This window comes from Fonsecaea monophora, assembly GCF_001642475.1.
Source record: "Fonsecaea monophora strain CBS 269.37 chromosome Unknown Scaff28, whole genome shotgun sequence".
NCBI lineage: Eukaryota > Fungi > Ascomycota > Eurotiomycetes > Chaetothyriales > Herpotrichiellaceae > Fonsecaea > Fonsecaea monophora.
The window spans coordinates 98,069-118,137 of NW_019173959.1; the positions used below are offsets into that span (position 1 = coordinate 98,069).

The following is a 20,069-nucleotide window of genomic DNA, read 5'->3' on the forward strand; positions in this document are numbered from 1 at the left end:
CAGCTATGTACAGATGTACCTGTCGAGCTCTCTCACCGAGTAAATAGCCTCTCACGTGTCTCCAACATTGCCAAATTGCCAAGCACCACTAGAACCAAGGAATATTGTTGTTCCGTCGCTGTCCTAAGGTCAACCACAGCCATGTTTGAGGTTGGAAACAATATGGCTTGCCAACTTGCACACAAAGTTCCTTCTCCATCACGACACGTCCAGCTCCATGCACAACAATGCGCAGCACGACCGGCTGCTCGAATTTCCAAAAATATCTTGCTCCATATCGTCGAAAGGCTCTGCCGTTGCCATTGTGGCCCTGCTCCAAGATCAAACGTCATGTCAGCCTCTCAACGCAACCCTCCCCCTCAAGCTGTTCAACTCTCTGAAAACAGCCCATCTGAGGCAAAGATCTTCTGTGCCGGTTGCGTCCGTAGTCGTCAAGGTCATTGATCGAGCAATCCCCTCATTCGTCCTCATCCCTTCGAATGAGACCATGCTCCCACGCCGGAGCCGGTGAGTATGTAATAGTGGTTGTTCCCACCTTTGTCCGTCCGATCTTGGCTACAGCCTCGAGTACGCCCTTGGAACTTGACATGGTGAGTTCGATATCCACATCAATGGCAATGTAGCGGGGATAGGTTTTAACACTAGTCCTGGCTTCTGCGCGTTTGCAACGTGCAATGTTGGTAATATCCACTCGGATCACGCCTATCTCCTCGACTGCTACATTGTGTCAGCTTCTTTTCAACGATAATAGAGGCAACTCACCAGGATCGTCCACCCGAGATGGAGCGATATCTTCTGCACACCTATACAGAACCTGATCGATCACCGCCTCTTTGACCTCGGCACGCGCGTTTTCCAGAACATAATAGCATCTCACTCTCGCCTTCATATCAGGCTTCAGCTTCTGGCCCTATTTCTGCGGTTAGCATAATCGGAGGCCGGACTATCCTGCTCACCTTTTTGACTATCCATTCCATCTGGTTTTTGGCCCTCGAGCCACGCTCTGGACACTCGAACCTATCTTCAGGCCTATGTTTGGCTTCGTCCCACGCGCGGTGAATTTGTGTGCCAATGAACTCCCGTGATCGTCGGCTCACAATAGGCGAGCATCCCTGCGCGGCGAGCACCGCTCCTCGAACCACGGCCGTCAATGGCTGACGAGGAGCGAAAACTTTGATGGAATCATCCTCGAACAAGTTGCCGACAAAGGCCTTGACCTGGTTGAAGATATGCGGGTTACAACTAAGCCCCCCACACATTGCGATGATCTGTCGCATATTAGCCCGCATGACTGTCTAACCATTTCGCAACTTACTCGAAGAGAAGTAGCCGGCCTGGCCTTCGCGATTCGACAGGCTTGTCCACGAATTATGTGGAATATTTTCTGGATCACAGGCTCGAACATATCATGCATATCGGCACTATTTTCTGTTAGCAGGTCGATTGATTGAGACAATAGCTGACAGTGGAGGAAGTCCGGGAGAAAACACCTTGTGATCTTCGCAGCCAGGTCCATGAAATCATAGCGATTCCGAATGTTCTCGTCCTCATAATCCAGTTTCTTCATATTGAGGCGGAGCCAGAGATCTTTGTTCTCAGTCTGGCCATCATACTTTTGCTTGTGTGTTTCAAAGTCCCGCATGAAGTGACTGGTCGCTGCTACCTTGGTGATCGGGAGTCCGCTGAATGCGACGCCAAAATGTTTTTGCATCAGGGCATGGAGGGCCCGGTCGATGCTTGTTCCCCCTATCTTCGCACCTGAATTTGATGTCAGCAACGACCCTTTGGGCATCAGTCGGCAATACCACCTTCGCCAGCACAAGCCTCCTCTAGCTGCAAAGGCTTGGAAGAGGTTATTTTGTACGAAGCACTGTCGATTGTGCCTCCTCCACAGTCTATCACCATGACACACACTCCCTCCTACCTTCTTGTCAGATAATACTCGGGTCGAAATCCACGAGACCGCACTTACCTCCAACTGATCTGCATCGGAAGATTTTTCCAGCGATTTAATCACATCCAGAGCAGCCGCTTCGCTCTCATCGATGATGATAATCTCGTCACGCTTACCCTCCCCAAATCCGGCTTTAATTGCCGCCTGACGAGTGGCTTCCCGAGCCGCTGGCGACCATGTGGTCGGAACTGGAACGCAGATGCGTTTCCGGGCATGCTTTACGGCCGTCTCGAGGATGGTGTTGTCCAAACGTTGAAGCCAGTATTCTCGGAGGTTGGAGACAAAGTCCTCGATAACCTCGGAGGCAGTCTTCCCATCAGGTATGTGCATGAGACCCTCCCCAATGGCCTGCTGAAGCAGAGGATCGTCGAAATCTCCCTTGTTCGTGTTTTCGTCGAGTCGGAGCTTCGGCCAGTTGCAAATCTGCATTCCGCTCTTCACCTGAAAGCCCCATTTATCTGTCCTGAAGTCGTTTTCCGCGGCATAAGCCATTCTTGTTGGCACCTTCACAACAACGTGGCCTTCATAGTTGTCAAGAACGCAAATCTCCTCTGGTGACGCGATGCTTGCCGCATACGCAATGGCTGGGATCTTTAGCACACAAATATCAAACAACCCATTGGACACATACCTGAAGCTGTTGTTCCAATGTCCAGTCCTACACTCAAGAACTCCTGAGTCTTTTTGGGCTTATCGGGGTCTTCTGGCGTTCGCTGGGGTTTTGCTGCCTTCTTTTTCCGACTGCCTCGGTCTCCACCACAGGTCAGTCCGGTTTGAAATCTGCTCCGTATCACACTCACCTTCACGTTTCCTCTTCGAAGTTGGTGTCCTACCGGGAGCCTGAACTTTGCCTCTCCCTGGGATTGAGATTGATGTCAGTTGATCGGAGTACGAACAATGCCCGATTGACATACGGTCTCGGATCCCCAAGGGTTTGTATGCTGGCGCCATGTTGGTGGAACCAAATGCTGGCCTAGGGATGATGAGATAGCACAAAGCAATCTGAGATATGGGCGCTTGTGGGAGGCAAGTTATCGGATAATGAAGCTACTCCGGAGCAAAGAGAGTACGACGGTGCACGAAGAAAAAGAGATTGGAGAGGAAGGAGAATTGGTTTTATATGTTAGAGATGAGCCACTTTCACATGCTTCGAAAGGCTTACCTCAAGATGGAATTGTCTATCGCTCAGATGAGGATTCTATCTCTCCTCAGATCAACTCACAATCATCACACTGCCGGAAGCACATCTCTCAGTATACCTTGATCCTGACTTACACTATCATCTACTTTGTTATCTCTCTCTTTACCGGACAGCAGAGGTAATCTGTTACAGGCGTGCCAGGTCGCTTTCACTTCTCTATGTCATTACAACACAATTAGCAACACTTCAGAATGACTATGGCACCTGCAAAGAGTGGTAGCAATCCGGAAGTCGAGAGACCGAGCCGAGTGCAAGAAACATCGTCGGCATCACTGACTGCTGGCACGACTTCCGCAAAAATGTTACTTCGTTCCCAGGGCAGAACGAGAAGTAGAGACCCTCCACCACCAAGGAAATCAGGCACCTTGGTTAACAACACTGCTGGGTCAGATGACGAAGACTTCAGTGATAGCAGTGGATCAGATCCCAGCTACGGAAAACCCGCACCCCCCACAGGCAGGGTGACCAAGGGGAATCGAGGAAAGAAACAAGATCCTCCAAAAGACAAGAAGGAATTGGACCGACGAAAGAAAGAAAATCCGTCTTCAATACCCTCCTTTAAGGGGATAAATGCTACAGCTAGTCCAGAGCGGCAGTGGGAGAAGGAAGTTCGCAGGGAAAAGCAGAAAACGCTGAAACACAAGAAGGATTTGGATTCAGCGCGGGCGGAAATCAGAGAGCTAAAGCGACAGGTAGACAGCTATTTGAACGATCGGCTGGGGCTTATGTCCAAAGACAAGGAAGAGGTTGAACTGGATCCCGATCTGGAAAACAAATTCAGGGATATATTCCGCGATGTTGGGGATCTCTCAAGGACATGGAGCGTTTCAGATTGGCGCGAAGTCGACCGGGCAACAGTGTTGGAGGTCTTCTCAAGCCTCTCGAGCACAATGACGAGACCTTTTGCCACTGAAAAGCTCCTGCTAGCGGTCCAGCACGCGACGATCCCGCCGAGGATAGTCTTGAGTGCATTCATCAACAAGGAGATTTGCGCCGAAACATTTGCCAGGCCTTTTGCACACCTCCAGTTAGGTCTACATGGTCGAGACGTCGATCTGATTGAAGTGATATTAAATGAGGTTATGAATGGTGCCGAGAAGAGTGAGTTTGTGCAGTTCGTTATATGTGTCGTCAAACAGCTAACGCAGAACAGAGTCTCCCGATTCCCAGCATAAGGTGAGGGTTACAATTCTCCGCGCCATCAGCGATAGTCCAGCAGTGGAAAATCATTGGGTTAAATCTCGAACACAGCAAGCCATGGACTTTGCGCAAAAAGAACGATGCAAGCATATAGCGTCGAGTCTCATCCAAAAAATGGGTATCCTATTTCGAGATGTTACAAATGAGGAGCGAGACGGGAGGGACCATCAAGTGTTTGATGTTGTAGAGAAAGCTATGCGGTTGTCGTGTGTTCTCAACATGCAGTATCCAAACATCCAGTTCGTCTTTCTAGACGACCTGTCCAAGCCAAAATTCACCTGGGATGACGGTCGATTTCAGCTACACCAAGCTCTCGGCATTGATGAAAATGACGAAGAGAATCCCAACGAGGCACAAGCTCTTGTGGGTCAGCCTCTCGACTTGGTTGTGGCACCGATGGTCGAGAGATACGGGAATAAAGACGGCGAGAGCTACGATACGAAAAACGTCATTCTCCAGGGCACGGTTTGGATTGTGAGGAACAGTAAGTCGACTTCACAGGAGATCTCCAACTCTCATTCGGCAAACGCGGATCCAGACAGAGAAGTGCAACACTACGCGGAAAGCAGAAAGTCCGTCGAACCTCGCGAACTGATGTCGGGAAGCACAGTGCCGCACACCAGCCAAGCAGGTCAACAGAAGTTGAGAATGCGGGAGGCTACAGACCTTGCGAAAAAATCCTATGGTCTCCGCACTAGAACAAAGATTACGGAGAAGGCAGCAGAGGCGGAAGCGCAGAAAGCCTGCTGGCGAAACCTGTCAAAGGGCAGTCAAGAGACGACCAGGAATTCAGAAAAGCAGAAGCACACAACAAAGTGTTCAGCAACTGCCGAGCAGAACGGGGCACCAGTGGACCACGATGTCATTTGTCTCGGCGAGAGACGCAATGTATCTGAAAGCGCGGAAAGAGACCAGACGCAGCTCCTGTCTACAGAGGCGAAGACTCCCCACGAAGATGCTGGCTCGGTTTACGAGGACGAAGCCCAGCATACTTGTAAATCGCCGGTAATTACCGACCGAGAGCCAGCCGCTCAGGTTCCAGCTCTCGAACAGGAACGCAGCCCAGAACAGGACAGTCGGGCTTCTGTGGTCCAAGCAGCAACAGAAAGCCAGCCTGAAATTGCAGATGGTAGCCCTGGAGGCACTGACAACTCCAGGTCTCATGCGTCGACCGCGTTGTCCATATCCACACCAGCATCGACCCTTACACAAGATCCGGCGACACGAGCCCAGTCGGAGAAAGGCATACCGGAACATCATTCCAAGCGTAAGTATGTTGAGTGTGGACCCGAGGAGCGGGTGAGAGACGGGGAGCATGTCGAGGATGAGCAGCTCTCGAAAAGACAGGCAAGTCTCCTTGATGCGCTGCCAATGACTTTATTATGCTCAATGCCTCCCCAGTAGCTAACGAGCACATAGAAAACCACGGCGACGGAAGCAAACGCCGTCGTCAGCGTTGTCGTCGGTGAGTCCGGAACGAGCAACACGCCCGATACGGGGCCAGCAGAAAGCAAGGCCATGAAGACACCAGTGGAGGTCAATCAGGCCCGACCAAACGAGAAGACTGTCCAACCAGTATCCCGGGAAGAGAGTCGACCCGAGGTTGAAGAATCTCAGAGGAGCGGATCAACTCGGCCGATCAACAAAGCCAAACCTCCCAAGAAGACACAGTCCGGCTCTGGCTCAGTCCTGATGGGAACCTTGGCTGAACTTGACAAACCCCCAAGATACTAGTTCTGCTCACAGATATCTCCTTGGAGTGATCCCTCACCACCAAACCTGAGCGACATGGAGCTCTTCCAGTCAATGTTTATCGAGCGCCTGCATCGAATCAGCCATGCAGAAGCATATCACGACCAATTTACATCGAATAATCGACACAGAGTCCTCGTCAAGATTGTCAACCTATCATCTAACCAACAATATCACATTTGGGCGCAAATAGTTGAAAAGCAGCTACCAGAAAAGAGAAAAAACAAGAATATATAGGACGAGAGAACTACATTGCAGACTCGACATGCTTTGTAAGGGTATATTCAACCATTCTACTACGCGGCTCTAAGCGACTCGGACACTCTGAATTCCGTCAGTGAATCCGGACTTCAAATCATTGTATTTGTCGCGAGTTCAGGGTCCCTGGTGAATCACCCCTAGGGTCGAAACGGGGAAGAGAACAGAAATGGACAGCAAGGGAGGTGAGACCAGTGGTTGTTCACGAAATCGAATCACTGGCTGACAAGACGAATGAATCCAAACTGCGATATCGTCACGGGTCTGGGCTCTCCGGCATGGGGCATATGGAAATCGTGGAGAGCGTTGCTGAGACGCAGCGACAATAGGAACGGGGGTGATTTGTGCAATCAGTTTGTGGCGCGGGTGGAAAGGTGCTCGAATTTGTAGACAGACAGCGACATTGGACGGATAGGGAACATGCGCGGAATCGCAGAGAGTTGATCCCTACATAGAATGTCAAGCAAGAGACACACACTCTCTCTCGGAAACCATCTCCATGCCATCCGGGCACCGGGATCGGTGTAGATATCCATCTCCCTTCTGGCCTTTTTAATCATGCCACATCCGAGCAAGCCTCCCTCTTCCCACATGTCCTTCGAAACGACGAATCAAAAAGTCGTGTCACATGGTACAATCTCCTTCCCTGTGTATGCCCCCTAAATCAGTGTTTTTCCCCATTCCCTGCCCAGTCCATCCCACATGCCAGTCCGGTCTGTCTGTCTGGAAAAGGATACCGCAAACGCCATCGCTGATGCAGGCATAATTAACATCTATCAATATCCGCCTCATTCAGTAGGTAGTCATGTAACGAAAGCCGCCTCTCAGTAATCCTGTGGTTCAAGCAGCCAGTACGCCCGCAACTTGACAGCTCATGTCGAGTAATGCGAGATGCTCGTCGACGCCGTCAACCAGCTTCTTGTCAAACTCCGAGAAGATGGCCGTCAGCTTGTATTTTTTCCTCATGGCAGCGTCCTCCTTGCCGTTGACGGCCACGTCGTCTTCCCCAAGCACCACGGCCGAATACAGAGCAGAAAGAACCTCGTTGGCGGCATAGCCGCTGGCGACGATGTCGGTGATTTCCGACGCAATGTTGTTATAGTTTCGGGAGTTGCCCTTCTGGAGGATCTGGATGAGGTTGTCTGTGAGGTTCGGGGGGAATGTGCCTGCGATTTCGTTGATGTCGGAGATCTTGATCATGTTGTTTGACGGAGAAGGTTTCGATTTGGCGGTATCGACATCTTCCATTTCTTCATCTGATTCATCCGCGACCACTCTCTTCTTGTGGCCGTTGGAGGTTGGTATTGAGGCCGAAGCACCAACCAGTCGGGCGGCGCTCTGAAGGAGATTGATGGCACGTCGAAGATCCCCGTCCGACACTTTCAGAGTCCTCTCAATGACGCCCTCTTCATATTTCACATTCTCCGCCTTGAGAATCGATTCAATCCGCGCGACCGCCTCGGATCCCTCAAGGGCTTTGAACCGAAACTTGGAACACCGGGAGGCTATGGGGTCGATGATTCTCGAGACGTAGTTGCAGCACAGCGCAAATCTGGTGGTTGCGCTGTGAATCTCCATCACCCGCCTCAGCGCCCCCTGCGCATCCTGCGTGAGCTGGTCCGCCTCGTCCAACAAGACGACCTTGAAGTTGGGGCACGGGTACTTCTTGCGGTATTCGTCGGAGAACGGATGCGTCAGGTGTAGTGACGCGAACTGCTTTACCCGTTCCCTGATCACCGAGAGACCCCGTTCGTCGGAGGCGTTGAGTTCCAGGACGCGCGATTTCATGAGCTCGGGGCCGAACAGTTCTCGGCAGAGGGCGAGGATCGTGGACGTCTTGCCGTTTCCCGGAGGGCCGTAGCAGAGGAGGTGAGGCAGGTTGGAGGCGTTGACCATCCGACGAAGGGTCTCGGTGGCATGTTCCTGGCTCTTGACTTCTTCCAGACTCTTTGGTCGATACTTCTCCGTCCACGGCTGCGCGGCAGGGGCTTGTTCGACGGCCGACTTAGGGCCGGCATTCTTGGAGCTTGACACCGCAGCGCGGTTGCGGTCGAAGAAGTTCGCCATCTTATATTTGCCAAACGTTGCGATGGGGGGTGTCTGTAGTTGGGTTATTCGATGACGGATTACCTCCAAAAGTTGTCGGTGCGGGACGCGTCCCGGGGATGAAGGACGCGTTAAGTGGCTTCTAGCTTGGCAATGTTCTCCCAGGAACGCACGTGATACCAATAACCATACCTCGTACAAGTCAAGCACTACTCCAAAGTATTATGAGCCAAAGGACCAGAATATCCAAGCAGATTTCCCCCCCAGGTGATTCCTGAGGGATATACCAGATAAGAGTCCTAGTCTATGCACCTGAGGATGTGTTGAGTGGTATAGCACAAAATGATGTCAGCACAATGAGACGAGGCTGAGCGATCCAGGAGGTCGTCTTCAGCAGGCAGGGCACAAGAGTTGTCCAAGAAACTACAATAGAGTCTGCACAACCCAAATTCATCATAGCATCAATCATAACTCGTCCCTCACTCGGTCGACGTCAACTTCCATCATCCTCTTCAACGTGTTTCGCGGCTGTTCTTGTTGTGCCTTTCTTTCTTCATCGGTGATATCGTCTACATCTGTACCTTGGTCTTCGACTATTCTTTCAACTTCCTTGATGATATCACTCGCAGCTCCCTCGTGTGAGTATTGCTGGGGAATCTCTGGTGGTGGCCCTCTTCCACCTCCCCCTTTCGCCGGGAGTTCCATGCTCTTGAAATAAATGCCAGACTTGTGTGTTGGCATGCCCCTCGCATTCATGCCAGGCATTGAGACTGTGAGAGAGGGCACTGCAGCAGGCGATGTCATAGGATCGGATCTGCCTCCCAGTCCCACAGCTCCCATACTTGTCAAAGTGACCCACCACATCATGCGCAAAGGCCACCAAATAAACAACATCAGAGGGCCATAGAGGATCCGTCTGTAGAAGAGCCAGCATATCGTGACAGCAAGTAGATAGAAGGAGGACCTCAGAAACCAAGTGTCGGACTTGTTGCTCCGTACTAACTGGCCCAGAAACCCCCTGCTTGCTTTCAATAAGTCTGTGGTTCCCGCATAGCTTTGCGCCAAGCTGTCCAGTGCCTGTTGACTCTCTTCCAAAGTCTGCTGAGCGAACTGTGAGACTGATAGCTCTCCCTCGAGTTGTTGGTGTACTCTCCGCAACGCGATGGTAACGTCTTCTGCTGCCCGAAGGGCCAGTTCGTCCTGCGTCAATTTCTCGTGTGTAGGTCTTCCCCGCGACTGCTGTTTGCCGTCCTGTTTCCGGTCTGCAAACAACAGCTCTCTCTCTTTCCGCTTCTCTGCATCTGCAGTCCTCTTCGCTTGAAGTTGCGCTTTTCGAAAATTGGCCCGCGCGCTCTTCAGATCCTCTGTGAGTCGCGCCAACAAGTCGGCGTTTCTTTCCCGCTCGCTTTCTCGGCTCGAGAGGTCTCGCCGATGGCTCGGAATGGCATCGTCTTCAAATTCTTGCCTCAGGATGTCTAACCTATCTTCTTGTTTCTTAAGGTCGTCATGGATTTCGGTAGCGAGCTCGAGACGTCGTTCATCTGGATCGCCGGTAGAATATGAGCTGGCCGAGAACTTGCGGAGTTCTTGGATCTGGGAGGATATCTCTTTGAAGGAGTCTGCCAACGCTTGAAGGCGTTGTGAGAGGGAGAGGGACATCTTTGCACACAATGACAACTAGGGATTCGTGCCTGTTTGGAAGGTTGACATGTATCCAGAAAGGCGATGCATACGGTGCAAACAGAGCAAACAGCTGAAAAACGGGCAGGTCTGCCGAAGGGTTACGGACTAGCGACCTTTTTCCGAGAACAATTCCAATGCGCCCATATCTTTCCTCCAAGAAAATACGTAACAAGCCACCCGTTGATCCGCAAACATGATAACGACATATTTGACCTCGTTAAAAGCGAGATTCAACCCATTCAGTGCATCATCCAAAATTCCCCGGCTGTTCCTCACCCTCCTGCCCGCCGATGCTCACAAAACTCTCAAGATCTCCTCTACTGCACTCCCCCGAAGCTCCTCCGAACCCAGCACCTTGGAACTCGGATTCAAAGACGGCAAAGTCGTGAAATACTCATGGGGTGCCGAGGCGCCGCAACAGGCTTCTTCGAAGAAGGGATCCGGAGAGAAGGTCACGCTAACCGATATTGTGGAGGAAGTTGACAGGCACGCAAGAGTACTGGCAAGAAAGGAGGAGCTGGCCGGCTGATGAGGGTCTCGATGTCGGAGAGTATACAAACCTTTCTGAAGCGTACTATGAGGTGGATGGTCTCGCGGGTGGTCTGTCCTGGAGCCAGACCATCGGAGGTCGATGGCGCACCCAGCATGGCATTCAAGCTCGCGCCAGCGTACAATCCCTGCTCCTTACAACGTCGAACAAAATACAGCAACCTCGGTCTCAAATGTCACAAGAGCCTAGGAAGGCAGACGGGTGCCCAAGTCAATGCAGGCACGGCGGTATGCGAATACTACCTTTCCCTTGAAGGGACAATGCCGAATATGTCCCTCAACATCAATGGATTCCAGGATGGCGGCGTTGGCGAGAAAAGATGACTTTTGGGAGAAGAATCAGCATGTATCAAACAGAATTCTGGGCCTTCACACCTATGTCCATCTCTCTATGCTGTTGTACATATAATTTGGTGACAGAATCCTTGTGAATTGTGTTTCAGAGCAGGAAAAGCATGAAGTGGGATTATGTCTTGTATACAGGCCAAAGTGGAACACAGAGGTTGTGTTACTCAATGGTTCAACGTATCTTCCGAAGACTATTTGGCCAGGCCTCGTGGTGTCTCCGCGCATTCGGCTCGAGTGAATGGCCCAGGCAAGGTCATTCGCTAAAGGGCCAAAGCTCCGAATGCCTTTTAGACCTCTCTCTTCCCATATGATGGTGGTGCGAGAGTCATTTCGTGAGCTAAGGGCCGTCAATTTGTTGAACGGAGCATCTCAGAGAATCACAATCCGTCTCGATAGATCTTGCTCGGGAGCAGATCAAGCGACCTCGGATCTCTCCTATCTCCCCATGTGCGGACCTTCGATGCCTTGAGACGTTTCCGTGACACCAGATTTTTCTGCATGTCTTGTAGAAACCCAGGGAACGGGCGTACATGCCGATTCAGGCGTGGTGCAACGAAAGTGGTGGTCTCGTTCTGGATCAAAAGCGATTCCAGACTTTGAGAATCGGTGCTCATGGACGTACACTGTCACTGCCAGCTCACGCTGTTACCGCCAAAGCACCCTGGCCAACTCCATCGAATCCTGCATTCTCTGCTGCGATTTCGCCCTTTTGCTTCTTGTTCCGCTCCTGGTGAATGTGTTCGTTCTCGTCACTTCTTTGTTCCAGGATTCTCTTCTTTTCTTGTTTCTTTAAATGGTTCTCTCGGTTCTCCTGTCTGTGCTGTCGCTTGATATCTGCTTTGGTCGTTTGTGGAGTTCCCAGACCAAGAATGTGATCGATCTCTGCTGCCTTCGCCACAATCTCGGGGTCAGAGATCTCCAAAAGCGAAATGGCTTCTTGATAGCTTCGCGACTTTTGAACCGGTTGGTATGCCGGATTCTTCCCAGGCATGAGCTGAGACAAGAGAAATTTCGTATTACCCCACTTGTTCTCGACACTCATCGCAAGCTGCAAGTACTCTTTGACCACCTCTCGCCACGGTGCCAATCCACCGTTCTCCTTGCTGCGAAAAACTGATGAATTGGCTTCGGCCGCTGTGGCGATCATTGCCCCATCGACCCCATACTCCTTTGCCAAAGCCAACCCTTCCTCACGAGATCTCACGTCTCCGTTCATCAAGCAAGCGACTCCATGGCTTCTACATATATCACCGATCATCCGGAGTTGATCCCTGATGGCGCGCTCTCGCGGTCTCATTGGCGTAGTTCTGCAATGAATAGTCAAGCCGATGATGCCAGTTTTACACAGTTTGTTGACGAGCTCCGAGGTCAGTTCAGGTGTCTCTAATAAACGAATCTTGACGCTGATACCGATCTCATGAGGCGTTCCCACTTTCGTGACGAGAGCTGTGAGGATGTTGCACAGATGATCAGGAGTCCGAAGCAGTGCGGCGCCCATGCCTCCTGAAGTAGAGAAAGGTTTTGGACACCCAGCATTCACGTCAATCCCACGAACATACGGAGCAACGAGTGTCGCAGCTTGAACGGCGTAGTCGGGCGAAGCGGTGCCAATTTGATAAATCAATTTGTCCGACTCTCTCTGTGGATCAATGCGGTATATCACACTTGTTGAATTGTTGTTGGAGGTCCGCGTCCATTCTATGCAGCCAGTGCGAGGGTTGGTATTTTGAGTAGTTCCGATCATAGATCGATCGACCGTCTCGGGACCCCATACCAGGTCAGCACCGTATTTGAGAGCCAGAAGACGTGATGGAAGTTCCCCAGACCGAACCATGGGAGCGAGAACTATCTTTCCCCGGTAGTCAACACCTTTCGCGGGAATAGGGAGATGAGGAACATCTTTGAATGGGAGCGGGGTTGCCATTCTCGGAGCTAGAGAGGGCCAAAGGTAGTCTAGGAGGGATAGAGTGCGTCGTAACAGAGACTGCGGCCGAACAGCATGGCCGACAGTCATAAGGAGCGCAGTGGTGAATCAAATGTGGAAAAGCCAAATGAACGATTTGTCCGCAGATCTAGAGACGTCGCAGTTGCGCAGGCGGCAAACATGTACGGGTATCACGTGGAGATAAAGTCCACCTTCCATCACGTGAAGATAGCTAAAAACTCGGGATCGATTGTGGCAACACAGTCATCGATACCAGATCAAAATTCAATAGTATTTTCGGAGTATGGGAAGCTCTGGTCGTTCTCACCGACCGAGGTGGAAATATTAATGTTGCACAATCGTAAGGCGAGACTAAAGTCCTAGATCCCTCGGATAGTAAGTCTAGTCTGGCCTATTTCATCCTTCATATGCACATGTCTCGAGTGTCTGGCATTCTGTCTAGAAGTCACACTTCGCGCACCTGCAGCAGCCTCCCGGATTTCTCGTCCATTCAGAACCAGTCGTCATTTCACCGCCAATTGTCAACACTGTGCCTCCCACCCCGCGCCCCTACCTCCAACAAGGTTGCTCATCGTTACCTCACTGGCACATTCGCCCTGGCTTCCACCAAGCCGACAGAAAATTCCATCTCTCCTCCCCTCCGTCACTCCACCTCTACAACCATAGCTTCCCAACGTTCAGAAGCCATTGCTCGGCACCTCTCTACTTCTGCTTCATTACCACGTCCAGCGTCCGCCACGATGTCGTACAGTAAACAGCCTTCGGAATACCAGCCCAGAAAAATTGGTGCTCTTCACACAAATGAGTTCAGGTGCTACATTGAGAAAGATGGCACTCCGGTCTCGCCCTTCCATGACATTCCTCTCTATGCAAACGAGCAGCAAACAATTTTGAACATGGTCGTCGAGATCCCCAGATGGTCCAACGCAAAACTGGAGGTAAGAAATCTCGAACTTCGAACTTCCAAAGTCTTCAAAATGTAAATGCAGTGGCTGACCGCTCGCCAGATCTCCAAAGACGAATTCCTGAACCCCATCAAGCAAGACGTCAAGAAAGGGAAGCTCCGATTCGTTCGCAACTGCTTTCCTCACAAAGGCTACCTCTGGAACTATGGTGCTTTCCCAAGAGTGAGTGGCGGTCAAGGACGAAAGAGATGGGATTCAAAAGTTAACCAGTTCACAGACCTGGGAGGATCCCAACGTCGTACACCCTGAAACCAAGGCCAAGGGTGATAACGACCCATTGGATGTCTGCGAAATTGGTGAGCTGGTTGGCTACACCGGTCAGATCAAGCAGGTCAAGGTCCTTGGTGTCATGGCACTTCTCGATGAAGAAGAGACTGACTGGAAGATCATTGTCATTGATGTGAGTTGTCATAGCCCGTATCTTTTTCATCCTTCCAATGCTAATATCGCTACAGGTCAACGATCCTCTTGCCCCCAAGCTGAACGATATCGAAGACGTCGAGCGACATCTTCCTGGCCTGCTCCGAGCGACAAACGAATGGTTCCGCATCTACAAGATCCCAGATGGAAAGCCTGAGAACCAATTCGCCTTCAGCGGTGAATGCAAGAACAAGAAGTACGCCGAGGAGATTATCCGTGAATGCAGTGACGCTTGGGAACGTCTGGTCACCGGCAAGCAACAACGTGGTGATATCAATTTGGCCAATGTCACGAATACCGGCTCCCCAGATCGTGTCGATCCATCTCAACTCTCCAAGATCCCTCCGGGACAGAACATCCCCCCTGCGCCAATCGACGGCAGCGTTGACAAGTGGTTCTTCATCTCCGGTGCGGCTGTCTGATCTGTGGCGCCTTACATTGTTGGCTGATTTCATCCAGGGAGTGGTGCAACCTCGGAAGATTACGTGAAGAAGTGATGGCCAGACCTGAATAGAGCGTGGAATTCGCAGTCCTAGTCACAGACGACCCATTGTCATAGACCAAAAACATATGTCAATTTATGTAGCTGACCCAGCCAGGAAGGAGAATGGTTGCATAAGGAGTGCCTGGGTGATCGATCACCACGTGGGTGCCACAATCTAAACCTTCCACATCTGTTATCCGGAGCATTTACAAGCGTAAAAGTAATAGTCCGAAGGTTTACACCCTTGAAACCAGAGCACCCAGCTCGCCAGAATCACTGGTCCGGGGTGCCTGATTTTTGGCACACTGATCTTGTCAATCATTGTGTACTCATTGCGAAGAGGACAGAATACGTCATTGCGGACAAACAGAAACGCGTCTGCGCAACCTTTTACATATTCATTATGTGACACGCGACCTCCAAGACAAAATGGCATCCACCGCCGAGATAAGGAAATCCCCCTTTTCCAGGGCCATGGAATCTAATATTATACCCTCGTGGCCGTCGCTGGTGGCAGAAGAGAACTTGCAGTTCTTACGATCCAGTGCGCCAGTATCTTTGTTACCGACGCGGTCAGCGCAACACGGTTTCCTCCCATTCTTTCCCTCCTCCCCTCGATGACATGGAGAAAACTGCAACATGGAGTGGCACGCCCTCCATCAAAGGCTCAACTCAAGCCATCCGTATGTGCTTGCTCGCCGCCTCTCTGGTCGGCATTCAGTATGTGACACTACTTCCCTCTCGGTTTTAGCAACGAATCTGTGAAACTGACAAGTGCTCAACAAAAGGTTCTGCTGGGGCTTGGAGAGTAGGTCCCTCTCCTTGGACAAATTACTCCGGTGTTGATTCAATTGCGCACGCTAACAGCAGTTGACAGTGACCTACGGAACTCCCTATCTTCTCCAGCTCGGTCTCACAAAGTCGAAAACATCCCTAGTATGGATCGCAGGACCACTTTCAGGCTTGATCATGCAACCAATTGTTGGGGCTTACGCGGATAAATCAACGTCAAGATACGGCAGGCGAAGACCTTATATGGTCGGGGGTGCCATAGTCACAGGTGGCGGATTGCTGCTGCTGGGCTGGACATCTGAATTTGTGGGCTGCTTCCTACCCGAAGGCGACATAAAAAAGACCATGACCATCCTGGTCGCTGTCATGTGCATTTATACCCTCGATTTTTCAATCAATGCAGTGCAGGCGTGTTGTCGCAGCTTGATTGTCGATACATTACCGGTCTCGCAGCAACAATCTGGATCTGCGTGGGCATCGAGGCTGGTCGCGGCAGGTCATCTAGCCAGCTACTTCGTCGGCACTTTTGATCTGGTTGCGATGTTCCCACCTTGGATGGGAGGTGACACTCAATTCAAGAAAATGACGGTCATTGCAACATTGATTTTATGGTCCACCGTGGGCATAAGCTGTTGGGCTGTTACAGAGAGAGTGAGGTTGCCTAACGAGGACGACCATACCTCGGTGAAAGAGGTACTCTTAGGTCTTGCGCGGAAGACGTTTGACCTCCCTACACGCATACGAGCTATATGCTGGGTACAATTCTGGAACTGGGTTGGCTGGTGAGTTAAATGCCCTTAGTGGTTGTCAGCGACGGGCGAGAGACTAATGTACCGGTTCTAAGGTTTCCCTTCCTGTTCTACTCAAGCACATTCGTCGGGGAAATCTACTATCGCTACGAGGCTCCTGCTCGCGAACTGGGTGTCGAGGATGAACAAGACGCCCTGGGGAATGTCGGCCGGATAGGTAGCCTCGCATTGGTGTTCTTCTCCTTGACCACCTTCTGTGCGTCGGTCATATTCCCATTCCTCATCAAATCACCGGAGGCACCCGATACGAAATTTACACCTAGGCCCCCTGCTTCGATTCCCAAATTTTTCCAAAAGATTTTGGCGGCGGCATACGATATTCGACCCGATCTGATATCGGCGTGGAGTTTATCGAATCTTTCCTTTGCCATCATCACGATATTTGCCCCGTGGGTCCGGACACTTCCTTCTGCAAGCTTCCTGGTAGCTGCTTGTGGCGTACCCTGGGCCATATCGTGTTGGGCACCATTTGGCCTGCTGGGTATCGAAATCAATAAGATGTCTTCCGGATCTCCTACCAATATCAGTGGTTCAACTGTGCCTGGTTATACGGCTGTCCGTGGCAGCGTCGATGAGAACTACGGTGTCGAGATGGAAATCGCGCGACAACATCGCAGGACCTTTTCCGAGGATGTGCTGCGACTCAATCATCCCGATGAAGGTGACGCCCATTCCTCAACAGGAGAGCTTGCGGGCGTCTACCTGGGTGTGTTGAATGTATATACAACGCTGCCACAATTTGTCGGGACGTTTGTCAGTTGGATTGTCTTCTCGATCCTGGAACCAAGCCAGCATTCTCCGGTCGCTGATGAGGTTTCCAACCATGATCGGTGGCTCAATCTGAAAAAGAACGCGCCAAATGCAATCGCCGTGTGTATGTTCATCGGAGCGTTGTGCTCCTTGATCTCAGCAGAAGCTGCTAGACGGCTGAAGCACTTGACTTGATAAAAGCCTTGTCATGTGGAATACGACTTCATTGCAGCCATTCCTGTCCAGTCGACTTTCGTGGCAAAAGAGATTATTGAGACCACTTGACCTGAGCACCTCAATCTATAAAGAACATTGTCCTATCTGATAAGATCACACTAATCACCCGGAACGGACGGCTCCAGTGCAATAGGGACTCAACAAGCATCGCCCCCAGTTGGGCGTTCTCTGCGTGAGGCTAGAGTGTGGCTGACTCTGCTCTCATTCCACCATTGGACAATCAAGTTGCGCGACCCTGTTCGCTTCGCCGCCTCAGCCCATTGTCTCGACCAGCCCCTGCAGAGAGTTGCCAGTTTCGTTCAGCATTTTCACACCAAGCCTAGTCCAAAGCCGGTCTCATTGGTCGTGATCTCAATGCGGCTCCATCAGCTACGTTCTCTTTGTACCAGAACTTTGGCTCTTTATATACCAAAGTGGCCTACCCCGCTGGAACTCGTTCGGGGATACTTGATCGTGCATTCACGGAAGAAGCTCGACTGCCTCATTGACCGTGAAGGTGCGCAACAAACGCTTTGAACGACATATCTGAAAAGGGCCAGGCTTGCGCTACCTGATGCAGCCAGACCCAATCATCCTCAGAAACACCCGCATGGCCATCCTACTTCGACGATGTTGGCTTCCCTTGAAGTCCCTCACTGAAGCCCTTGACCACTAGTAAGGGTGGTGCCAGTTCATTCAGGCTCTCATTCGAGAACCCTCAACAGGTGGATACCTTGTAGGACTCATTGGGGTCATGTACAGCAGAATACGAGATTCCTGCAAGCCTCTTGAGGCTTCGAATCAGGCACAGCCCCCACCAAACACATGTCTTCCCATCATGTCGCCTACCGGGCAAACATGGTCGTATATATTGCCCTGCTAATCGCAATATTCCAGCCCGATGATCTTTACTCGATCAAAGTCTCTCAAAGCAGAATCATTCGCCAGTGTCGGTAGGACTGCATTTGCTGGCTCCCACATCACAGTCATTTCAGCGCCTCAGCCTTATCCAGCCAGCTGCCAGCCTGCTTACCCGGCACCCTGTTGATATGGCCAACAATGTCAACTGTATGCCACAGGGCCTTGTTGACAGAGCTGACCTCACCAACTGTCCCACAACCTACTCTCTCCTTGCGTCGATTGCTATCTTCAACGCCGAAGTAGCCCTACTGTCCTTGATCTTTGGTAAGACTCCGTGTGTTCGCACCAAGTTATCCCTCTGTTTTGTCCCACTCATGACAAGCTAACATCAGCCTGCTGGTAGGCCACGAGCGAGTCCGCAGAGCCGTTGCCCGGTACAGCTGCTTTCCCAGCGCTCGGTGGACACCCTTTGCGGGTGTTGTCACAGCCATTATATCAATAGCGGCCATGTTTGCTGCTACCTACCTTCTCCGAAACAATGGCTTTCGTCCCAATGCCTTCATGCTCTTCGGCTTCTGGACCATGCGACCCCGAGCCACCGTCTTTACGCTCCTATACTTTATCATCGCCCGCGTGTGCTTTGGCCAAAAGGGGAACCAGAATACTTATTTGTGGTCGCTCAAGGACCATACAGTTGAAGACACACTGCTCAACATGTTCAGTCTGCCTTTTGCGCTCTGGTATATCCTGCATCGACCCGATAATTTGAGCGCTGGTGTCTGTTCAGACAACACCTCATACCTGCGCTTCTGGAATTCCTTCTATGCCATCGCCGGTGCCGGTGCCATCAGTGTGCTCCTCGGGGTGGTTATGTTGGGCCACGCCTGTTCGAGGAGCAGGAAGGAGCGCGCCAATGACATCATGTATAACATGGTTGGGTACATCGATGCGGATTCACCGCTGTCGACATTCTGGAGATTCGTCTTTACTGTTGCCGGCATCACCATGGTCGGCGTGTTTGCAACGGATTGGGTCATCTGGAGCAGTAAGCTTTGGTCCTTCCCCCCTCCAGCTCTCCTCCTATAGCCCAATGAGGTACCCGTTTTATACATGTTACTGACTCGATGATTCGAACAGCATTCGTCATCAACGCGGGAACCGACTTCTGTCCCGGCAGCGTCGTCGGGGAAGGCGTTGCCTGGGGTGTAGCCCTCTTCGCCAACGCCCTAGTCCGACCTCTGATCGGAGGACCCGACTCTTCATGAAATCGTCTTGTCTTTGTCAATTATTTTGGCCGGAAAAACTATATATTAGGGCGGCTGCATTCTTGTGATATACGGATTGTGATATACGGCGTATTTATGTATAGATAGACACACCATTTCTGTCCGCGAGGGAGCGAACTATCGACTTCACGAACGTTGCGACTTTTGGTGCACTTTTACTTGACCGTGGGCATTTCGCCGGCGAGCGAGAACTTTGGGATCGCCCTGGCCACCTACAGTATGTACGTGTCCTCGGGCTGGTGAGACTGGGTCGGTACATGATAGATGTGGAGTAATGTAATATATCGTTATGGCTACGACATGACACATCGAAGGTTTTTTTTCCTGAGTTGAGGTTCAATACTTCTCGAGTGTCTCTCCGTACTCATAAGCTACTAACTCTTTCTCATTGAGGGGGTTGCAAACCTGGCGTCGGAGTGTGAAAAATCACGACAAGCTCATGCTCGAGCGATTTCAAGTGAGTATCTCGAGGAGCATGAGGGTCTTGAAGCAGAGAAGGGCAAGAAAGCAAGTGAAAAAAAGAAAGGAAAAGAGCAGGGAGGGTGAGTAA

General features: G+C 51.3%; 8 protein-coding genes across 8 annotated transcripts; 4 read left to right on the forward strand and 4 right to left on the reverse strand.

The window, feature by feature from the left end:
- Positions 1-457: 457 nt before the first annotated feature.
- On the reverse strand, positions 458-2,905 carry AYO21_04786 (hypothetical protein; the record flags this gene model as incomplete). The annotated part of the gene is made up of 10 exons (XM_022654757.1): positions 458-714; positions 763-910; positions 957-1,268; positions 1,316-1,421; positions 1,491-1,758; positions 1,806-1,920; positions 1,973-2,538; positions 2,586-2,705; positions 2,755-2,811; positions 2,869-2,905. 10 exons carry the CDS (start codon positions 2,903-2,905, stop codon positions 458-460), a joined length of 1,986 nt encoding a protein of 661 aa, XP_022512896.1.
- A 441-nt stretch (positions 2,906-3,346) lies between these two features.
- Positions 3,347-6,089, forward strand: AYO21_04787 (hypothetical protein; the record flags this gene model as incomplete). The annotated part of the gene is made up of 3 exons (XM_022654758.1): positions 3,347-4,256; positions 4,309-5,654; positions 5,775-6,089. The coding sequence occupies 3 exons, from the start codon at positions 3,347-3,349 to the stop codon at positions 6,087-6,089; spliced, it is 2,571 nt and encodes an 856-aa protein (XP_022512897.1).
- A 1,116-nt stretch (positions 6,090-7,205) lies between these two features.
- AYO21_04788 (hypothetical protein) lies at positions 7,206-8,432 on the reverse strand (the record flags this gene model as incomplete). Its single annotated transcript, XM_022654759.1, has 1 exon — positions 7,206-8,432. The coding sequence occupies one exon, from the start codon at positions 8,430-8,432 to the stop codon at positions 7,206-7,208; it is 1,227 nt and encodes a 408-aa protein (XP_022512898.1).
- Positions 8,433-8,876: 444 nt separating this feature from the next.
- Positions 8,877-10,070, reverse strand: AYO21_04789 (hypothetical protein; the record flags this gene model as incomplete). Its single annotated transcript, XM_022654760.1, has 1 exon — positions 8,877-10,070. The coding sequence occupies one exon, from the start codon at positions 10,068-10,070 to the stop codon at positions 8,877-8,879; it is 1,194 nt and encodes a 397-aa protein (XP_022512899.1).
- A 217-nt stretch (positions 10,071-10,287) lies between these two features.
- AYO21_04790 (hypothetical protein) lies at positions 10,288-10,623 on the forward strand (the record flags this gene model as incomplete). Its single annotated transcript, XM_022654761.1, has 1 exon — positions 10,288-10,623. One exon carries the CDS (start codon positions 10,288-10,290, stop codon positions 10,621-10,623), a length of 336 nt encoding a protein of 111 aa, XP_022512900.1.
- Positions 10,624-11,628: 1,005 nt separating this feature from the next.
- AYO21_04791 (hypothetical protein) lies at positions 11,629-12,915 on the reverse strand (the record flags this gene model as incomplete). Its single annotated transcript, XM_022654762.1, has 1 exon — positions 11,629-12,915. One exon carries the CDS (start codon positions 12,913-12,915, stop codon positions 11,629-11,631), a length of 1,287 nt encoding a protein of 428 aa, XP_022512901.1.
- Positions 12,916-13,676: 761 nt separating this feature from the next.
- AYO21_04792 (hypothetical protein) lies at positions 13,677-17,351 on the forward strand (the record flags this gene model as incomplete). The annotated part of the gene is made up of 6 exons (XM_022654763.1): positions 13,677-13,874; positions 13,944-14,063; positions 14,119-14,301; positions 14,357-14,729; positions 15,683-16,379; positions 16,442-17,351. 6 exons carry the CDS (start codon positions 13,677-13,679, stop codon positions 17,349-17,351), a joined length of 2,481 nt encoding a protein of 826 aa, XP_022512902.1.
- Positions 17,352-18,421: 1,070 nt separating this feature from the next.
- Positions 18,422-19,498, forward strand: AYO21_04793 (hypothetical protein; the record flags this gene model as incomplete). The annotated part of the gene is made up of 3 exons (XM_022654764.1): positions 18,422-18,557; positions 18,616-19,278; positions 19,371-19,498. The coding sequence occupies 3 exons, from the start codon at positions 18,422-18,424 to the stop codon at positions 19,496-19,498; spliced, it is 927 nt and encodes a 308-aa protein (XP_022512903.1).
- Positions 19,499-20,069: the final 571 nt, after the last annotated feature.